Genomic DNA, 9,006 nt, shown 5'->3' with positions numbered 1-9,006 from the left:
ATTCTATGCTGACGGCTTCAATTATTTCTATTACTTATTATTTATTACTTGAAAAAATATGTCCAATAATATGTATAAATATATATAAATATATAATAACTAATTTGATGATTAATTTTATTTTAGGGTACATACAGTTATTTTATATTAAAAGTTTTAATTTTTAATTTTTAATTTTTTAATATAAACTTCTTTAAATCCTTTACTAGATATTTATAGCAAAATCTTTTAAATAATTATTTTATCACCGTCATATTCGATATAATGTTTATTAAAAATATAATTATTTATATATTTTTTCACATCAACTTAAAATTTTAAGAAAAATAATTTTATAATATAGAATTAAAATTTTTATAATAAAAAAAATCTAAAGTTCAATCTTGACGACTTCAAAAAAAAAATTATACAAAATAGTTCACGTAAACCCAACAAAAATTATATAAAAAATTATGTTAAAAATATAATCATGTGTTTTTTTTTATTAATTTAATTAAATTTTTGTAATTGGTTTCATAGGCATAACATCGATAAGTATAACTACTATATATATCATCACATTGATAAGTAGCGGATGTTAAAATTTTAAGAGAAAATTTCACTTCTTTTCTCTACGAGATGTTAAAATGACATTTTTTTTTCTTCTATTTTATAAATATATATTCTCTCCCTTTCTAAGTTTTAAAAAACCTCCTCTTTAATCTATTTTAAACTTTTTGTGTTAACTAATGTTAACTTTATCCATTTTTTAAGAAAAAATAAATTATTTTTTAAAAAAATATCCATTAACAAAAATTTTATTTTTTATCATTAAATTTTGTTTACAAAAATACCCTTTAATAAATTATTCTTTTATTGATTAAATTATATTTTTAAAAAAATTAATAATTATATTATTTTTTCTAAAATACCCTTCAATAATTTTTAATTATTAAATTATAATTTTATCAAAATTTTTATTAATAATTTTTTATATTTTACTATTAATTTTTTGACATCTATATATATTATTTTAACATTAAATAAAAAATTTTAGTAAGATTATCTTTCAATATCAATATATATTAATCATTATACATATTAATAGTGGTAAAATTTTTTATTTAATGTTAAAATAATAAATATTGATATGAAAAAATTAATAGTAAAATATAAAAATAATTGTTAACAAAAATTTTGGTAAAATCATAATTTAATAATTAAAAAATTATTGAAGGGTAGGTATTTTAGAAAAAATAATTTAATTATTAATTTTTTAAAAAATATTTTGGTAAAAATATAATTTAATTAATAAAAAAATAATTTATTAAATGATATTTTGGTAAGCAAAATTTAATGATAAAAAATAAAATTTTTGTTAATGGGTATTTTTTAAAAAAAATAATTTTTTTTCTTAAAAAATGGATAAAGTTAATATTAGTTAACCCAAAAAATTTAAATGGATTAAATAGGAGGTTTTTTAAAAGTTAGAATGAAAAAAAATATATATTTATAAAATAGAGGGAAGGAGAGTGTCATTTTAGTATCTCAGAAGGGAAAGGAGTAGAATTTTCTCAAATCTAAATGATAGAATATATTTTTCACGGAACAATTATTATTATTATTATTATTATTATTATTATTATTATTATTATTATTGGGTAACATGCATTACACCTCAATGTTTACAGCGGCATATATATAGAACAAATTTAGTACAATGGCATATATATGGCAATTTATTCATTAGATTTTTTTTTTTTTTTTTGGTGACTAATTTATTCATTAGATTATAACTTAAAACAGATCCTTATTAGTTATAATTATTAAAGTATATATATGAAGCAAGGAAAGATTTAGCTAGAACACCATCAGCTCCCTTAGGAAAGAAGCCACCAGGACGACTTTCATTGCCTGTCAGATACACTATCCTCAACAGTTCCGGTGCTGTTCTTCCATATTGAAGAGAATCATTGTTACCTGAAAGAATATTCCCACTCACTTTACCCTCTGCACCAAGCTCTTTAGGTACCACAAGACCTTCATCTTTGAGACCTTCCCTTCCTAACTTGTTCCTAAGCTCTGAAATGCGATTTGTGAACTCTTCCACACTCTCTTTATATGGATCTACCAATCGTGCTCGATGTTCATATAGCAACGTTCGAATAACTCCATCTTGGCCAGATTCCATGCCGAGAATTCCGGCAAGAAGCTGCATTTGCATTGCAACATATATCAGTAACCCAATAATAAAAGAGTTTAATTTTGATACATCCATACAATTATATTCATTTTTTTTATAACTATTCAAGCGATAAATATAAAATATAATTATTTTCTGTTGATGTGACATTACGTAATTGAATGCATGTGTAAAACTATTTTACACGGATAATATATCAAAATTAAATTCTAATAAAAAATAATAATCACTTTAGAACTTAGAATTTAAGATTTAATAATATACCGCCTTGGCGGTTGGAGTTTCGAGCAATATATTGGCATTAGTTAGGCCAGTAACGCCGATATAAGGAATAACGTAAGATGCAAGCAAAAAGTTGATTTCATTGACATAGGGATCGAATGGAGGTACAAGTGGCCTTTCAAAGGCATTATCCATTAATTGGGCAAATAATTCTGAGCTTATGTTCAACAATGGCCTTGGAAACCCTTTCACTATCCGCTTTTTGGCCCTGCAACCAAAATTAACATCATCTTTGTTACTATTACACTTTGTTACTAATCCATAAAACCATCACAAAATAAAGTACTGATTAAGTATGTAGGATAAAATTAAACTTATGGGTTCATTTGTCTAGCTAGTAGCTACCTTCATATTCTGATATATTCTTCTTTCATTATCACTATTTATTCTGTTAAATATAATTATATCATTATATTTTGATGTTTAATTAACAGAGCCAAAAATAAAAAAGAACCAACACTTTAACACAAAAATTTGTATTCTATATACATAAATTCTGATTGTTATGTAGTTTTATCCTATAGATTTAAAAAATAAGATTCAATTTGGTTAATAAATAATGTTAAAAAAGACATTTTTCTTACTTTATTTTTTAAAAATTATCCTAAAATGATAGGTATTTCTTAAGAATAATATTAGATAATTAATAAAAATTATTATTTTTTATCAATACTTAGTCAACAATACTTTAAATTTTAAGTTTTAAATTCTAATTCTAATATTATAAAAGGTGTCAGCTCTCTATGTCATCCTAGCCTGGCCTCAAATTAATTAAATCGCAGCTAAAGCTTGTTGTTACCAAGTCGTACATTTGCTTTCACCAAGTTTATGAAAAATGGGATTCTAATAAAAAGATTTTGGTGTCAATGTGGAAGGAAGGGCCAATGTATTTTCGGGTGTGGAAACCATGGAACAATGTTAAACTCTTGATACTATAAAGTGATTTTGAGATAAGAACATAAATTGGCTGAATGGAGAGCCAGAGAAGAGAATGTGTGTAAAGAGAATTATATAGTTAACTAACTAATCTCAACAGATTCCTAACTGCACTCTAACAAGAACTATCCTTTACTAAATTGAAATTGCATATTCTAAAGAATTGATTGAAGAACAAAATACACATATAATTCCAAAAATGATAATATAATTGGAGATGAGAATGAACCTCAATTGTCCAGTGTATTGATAACCAATTTGGGACATAAGATCCTTAACGAGGGGACCTAGATTGGCCCTTTTGGCACCAATGGGAGGGGGTCCTCCTTCTACTAACTTTGGAGCAACAACATCCAATCCATATCCCAATGCCCCATTCAAGAAGAACTCACATTCCAAGTAAGCAAAATTCAAAGCAAATTCAAACAAATCTTTTTCAGTTTGTGTGATAGTTGTGTTGTCTGATCTTACAAGAACCATATTAGGAGTATAAGAGAGGAGCACTAGTAATGGAAACAACATTATAACAAAGGATTTGCTAGATTTGGAAATAATGGTAACTGCCATTTTTTTCTTGTTTGTTGTCGATGATGCATGCATACTTTGGTGGTTCACATATATATATAAAGAATTCGTTTACATAAGGTAGACACGGTCGAATAATTTTTATGTGATGAATTTTATGAAAAAAATTCTTAAGTGTTCTCTTGATGTAAATTATAACTCTTATATTGATTTATTAGTTGAATGACAAGTTATTAATATATATTTATAACAAAGTAAAGATTCATATGTAGTTGTCTTCACATTTAATAATTAAGAATAGTTAGACGATAATTAGTCAAATATGTTAAGTTATCTAATAGTATTATTCAACTATCAAATTCACATAAAAATAATTGGATATAAATATTCACTTTATAATAAAATTATTTTAATTAAAAAAATTAATTCTTTTTATAAGACAGCTCTACAAGTTATAACATTTTGCGTGCCTTGAGCCGAGGTTACTATATTAATGGTCAGTTGGGGATCACTATTTTGAAATTACATGGGAACCGAAAGGAACAATGACCCTTTCTCATCCAAAGATTTTTAGCTTGGTTCCAATTGGATGCATGGCCAATTCATTATGCACCAAATTTAATTTCCATCAATAATGTGGAATAGCGGTCCTGACGGACCTAAAGATAGTGCATTATTATTAGATATATGCCTTCTCTTACTCATTTAAATTAAAAAAAAAAAATTAATTTATAATATAATATCAAAATTTAGAGTTTGATGTTTGATAACTATTGACGTATAATGTGTGTGGGCCTAGTATGGGCCCCATGTAATATTATTGTAGTACACTTTTTTTATCTTGTTCAAACACTACAACAGAACTATCAGATAGCGGCGGATATAAAGCAATATTATTGCGGCGATTTTCGACTGTTGCTGAAAAATAGGCCGCGGGTAAATAGTTAGTGGCAGTTTTATCTAACCGTTGAATAACCGCCGCGTAATAAGAAATGGTTTTGTGGCAGTTTTTACCCGCTGCCATAGGGGTTAGCAAAATGTATAATAATTTTACGGCGGTTGCAAACCGTCGCTAAATAGCAGGATGATAAAAATGATGGCCGTTATGCGGCGGTTAGAAATTGCCGCCAAATTTCGAAATCCCATTAAAGTTTTAACTCTTTTTATTATTTTGCCTTTTTATAGTTGTCTGTTTATTCAACTTTAATTAATTAGTTACTGATTAATTTAAAAAACTTCCAACCAAATAAAACAACAAAATAACACAACAAACTAAATTATATATATGCAAACATAACATATATAATGAGATTGTCATAAGTGCATCATTCAATATAAAGTAAAATTTGATAATTTCAAGAAAATAAACATAAAGCACTAAAACAATTCAAATTCAATAGTATCTAATAACATTGATTGAAAGTCAATATTTTTGTTGCGGGTTATGATTGCCAAAAGAAGATGGCCTTGCGCGCGCGATGATGTTTATAGAGAAAAATTTTTGTGATAATGTGGTCTTCACTATCTTAAACGATAGCGGCAAATCAAAAGACAATCTTAAAGCTCGCAAAGATTTACAATGCATGGGCATAAGGCCTGAATTGTGGCCAGACAAAGGTGGTAAATATCTTTCTACAATATTTACAATGTCAAAATCACAGAGGGATGTATTCCTGAAGACTCTGTAGAATTTGGTCTTCCCAGATGGTTACTCTAGCAATATTGCTCGTTGTGTTGATTTGCGACAACGCAAGTTGTCTGGGTTGAAAAGTCATGACTGCCATATTCTAATGGAACAATTACTTCCGATTTTGGTGAAAAATGCACTTCTGAGTCCGGTGTCCAATGTGATTGCAAATTTGTCATCATTTTTTCGAGAACTTTGTGGGAAAGCCATAAACCCTATGCAGCTTGCTGACCTTTAGAATCATGTTGTGCAAACCCTGTGTCAGATGAAAATGATTTTTCTTCCATCTTTCTTCACCGTCATGGTTTACCTAACGGTGCATCTCGTTGATGAAGTAAATCTTAGTAGACCAGTACATTATCGGTGGATGTATCTAATAGAAATATTAGCTTGGTAATAAACCCCTTAAATACAATCAGTTGAATTAATTGTGTATATACTGAGCGTTATGTTGTATTTATATAAAAGGTATCTAGGTTGTTTGAAGCAATATGTTCGTAATAGGGCACAACCAGAAGGCTCAATTGCGGAAGGATATTTATCTCAGAAAATTCTGACTTTTTGTTCTAGATCTTTGGATAATATTGAGACTAGAATCAACCGACCAAAGCGACTTGATGATCAACCCGTTGATGTTAGAAATAATTTAGGGGAAACTATGTTCCCAGCTATTGGAAAGGCATTAAGGGTTGTTTCACATTTCGAACTCACTCCAATAGAAAAACATCAAGCACATCCATCGTCATGTGCTAGTCAACTGTGAGGCCGTTGTTCCGTTTCTTGAGTAAGTATACACATGTATTTTTAAAACACGAATATAACTCTATTCACCCAGTGACTAGTTGGACTAATTTTCTTTTCTTTCAAAAAGTACATTTAGGGAAAAAACAAAGCGAAGATTACGGGCTCAAACAAGGTCGCAATATAAGATAGACAGTGTTGTGCATGCAGGATTTCCTTGGTGGTTTAAGCATGAGGTTGATAGATATTAAACTGACTAATGTGTTTTTAGCCTAGAATTCGTACTTTATGAAATCCGATTTTAATATAAAGCATGAATGTTATGTGGTGCCAGGTTCCAATGGAAAGTACACTTCATTCGAAAGAAATGAAGTTGCTTGCATGCGGTCCCATGATTCAAGCAAGACGTTTTGGGACGTACAACGTTAATGGGTACAAGTTTAGTGGAGTATATGCAAGAAGTTATGCAAAAATGCGTGATAATAGAGTGGTTGTTGGTAGTGTTCCGTATTATGAAAAAATTGTAGACATAATTAAATTGAATTATAGCTGTCATTTCACAGTGGTATTGTTCAAATGTGTTTGGGCTGATACCACTACCAGTAGAGATATCAAACAAGATCATTTGGGCCTTACTAGCGTTAATTTTTCTCGTTCGATACATGCTGGTGATCGAGAAGATGATGAACTGTATATATTGGTATTAGAAGCTTATCTTGTATACTATGTGGATGATGAAGTACCTAAGGAATGGAGTGTTGTGGTTCATGTGAAATCACGAGATTTGTATGACATGGGAGAAGTGAATGAAGAAGCTGAAGTTGATTTTTCTCCACAGCCAGGGTTGAACATGTCAGCGGAAGGTGACATTGGATATTTACATTTGACAAGGGAAGATGATATAGAAGATCCCATAGAAAATGCTTCAGAGAATTTCGATGATTTGCGTAATGCTTATATGAAGAAAGTTAACGTATAACAAGGATCTTTGTGCCATGAGTAAGTTAAATAAACTCAACGATGCACATTGTTTTCTTTGGTTATAAAAAACTTGTGTATTTTTTATTTGCAGTTAAGTCTTTAATGTATTGTGCGTTTTCATGAATAAAAGCAGATTTTTCATTTTTTTCACCGGTTTTTTCGTCAAAAGTTTGTTTAAGTTAAATTTTTAGTGTTGTTTCAGTTGTTGTTGTTCTTAATTTTGCAGTTTTGATAATCTTGATATCTAATATTCGATATCAATTCCAATAGTGTTACGATTTTTAAACATTAGTGAACATAACATGATGGTGGAACAAGACAAATGAAAACTGAGAACTTTTCATCATGTTGTACAAGCTTCTGTCTAAGAAATTTGCCCAAACTACCAACAAGGGAGATGGTAATTGTTGTTTATTTGCGTTTAGTTTTAAAATTGTCTTAGTATATTGTCGTCTATTTTTTTTCTAAATTACTATCTAATGACTTAGGAGTTCTCAATTTCTTCTGGGTATACTTATTTTGTTGTATGCAATTTGATATTTTCAGTATTACCTGAATATTTTGGAAAATTAGTTCTTGACAGTCTAGATGAAAAAGAGTCTGATTCAGAAGATAATTTAGATGATATCTCCTCCGTTGGAATTGACAGATCCATGTAATTTGATCTTAATAAAGTTTCGGAAGAAGACTACGAAACTTTAGAAGACCAACAAAGACAAGATGATATACATGTTACAAAAAGGTGCTTTAATCTGAACAAAAAGCCATGGTATGGAGATGGCATATCAGATCCTATAAGACGAGAAGCCCATAGATTCTTGACATAGTATTTTTTGCCAGGTCAATGCGATGTTGAAGAGAAATTTTGACCTTTTATTATAAGAGTTACGTTGATTCCCTTAATTTAATGTTTGGGTCACGGTTTTACATATTTATCTACTTTTAGAATTTCTTGATTTAGGTTCAATAAGGCATAACTTCGATGAAGAGTAACTTTAATCTATGCTCGTTAGAACTTTATTTTTTAAGTTTATAAATTCAGACTATGCCTTTATTTTTTTTCTTTTACATTTATGTTTGAATGCAAATTTAAATGATAATATAGTAAACGAGAAAATCTTATTAGTAAATTTGTTCACATGAGTTAACATATATAACTTATTTAACTTGTGAACTTTTTTATGTAAAACGAATCTAGAAATAGTATTACGAATTTAAGTAACAATGATCTAAACATATGTAGTTTAAAAAAGTTGTGTCAACTTAACTAGACTATACCCAAATGGTTATTACTAAAAAAACATTGAAATATGTAGTTAAACACATTTTGCGGCGGGTAGAAGAAAACCGCCGCAAAATGTAAAATAATAATTCACCTCAAGTTACATATCGTGGTGGTTCTAGAAAAACCGCCGTTAAATATAAGGCTGATTGCAGCCCCACTCCTAACCACCGCGATATGCGCCGCAATTATTCATTTGGCAGTGGTTTTATAAAACTGCCCCAATATTCCCGCCACTATCTGCAGGAATTGTTGTAGTGAAAGTACATGCAGAAGCATAAAAGATGTATATAAGTCATAATCTGTAGTATTGTAAAATAGTTTTGACTTCTCAATAGTTACAATAATCTACTAGTTTGTACAATACGATATTAAGAGCTGGTTACTAGT

At 28.9% G+C, this 9,006-nt stretch overlaps 1 protein-coding gene across 1 annotated transcript; it reads right to left on the bottom strand.

Moving 5' to 3' along the window:
• Positions 1 to 1,792: 1,792 nt before the first annotated feature.
• On the bottom strand, positions 1,793 to 4,103 carry LOC112740275 (ferritin-like catalase Nec2). The gene is made up of 3 exons (XM_025789044.2): positions 3,630 to 4,103; positions 2,447 to 2,672; positions 1,793 to 2,191 (listed from the first exon to the last, which is right to left on the bottom strand). Exons 1-3 carry the CDS (start codon positions 3,998 to 4,000, stop codon positions 1,793 to 1,795), a joined length of 996 nt encoding a protein of 331 aa, XP_025644829.1. The 5' UTR covers positions 4,001 to 4,103.
• Between the last annotated feature and the right edge of the window lie 4,903 nt (positions 4,104 to 9,006).

This window comes from Arachis hypogaea, chromosome 14, assembly GCF_003086295.3.
Source record: "Arachis hypogaea cultivar Tifrunner chromosome 14, arahy.Tifrunner.gnm2.J5K5, whole genome shotgun sequence".
Classification (NCBI taxonomy): Eukaryota; Viridiplantae; Streptophyta; class Magnoliopsida; order Fabales; family Fabaceae; genus Arachis; species Arachis hypogaea.
Note: the sequence above shows the minus strand (reverse complement) of the source record. Positions and strands in the feature narration are given on the sequence as shown.

Excerpts from the sequence above, each read along its gene's own strand:
- LOC112740275 (XM_025789044.2), bottom strand. The coding sequence starts at position 4,000 with ATGCATGCATCATCGACAACAAACAAGAAAAAAATGGCAGTTACCATT. Across the intron at positions 2,673-3,629 it reads CAATACACTGGACAATTGAG|GGCCAAAAAGCGGATAGTGA; the intron begins GTTCATTCTCAT and ends TTTTGGTTGCAG. Across the intron at positions 2,192-2,446 it reads AAACTCCAACCGCCAAGGCG|CTTCTTGCCGGAATTCTCGG; the intron begins GTATATTATTAA and ends ATGCAAATGCAG.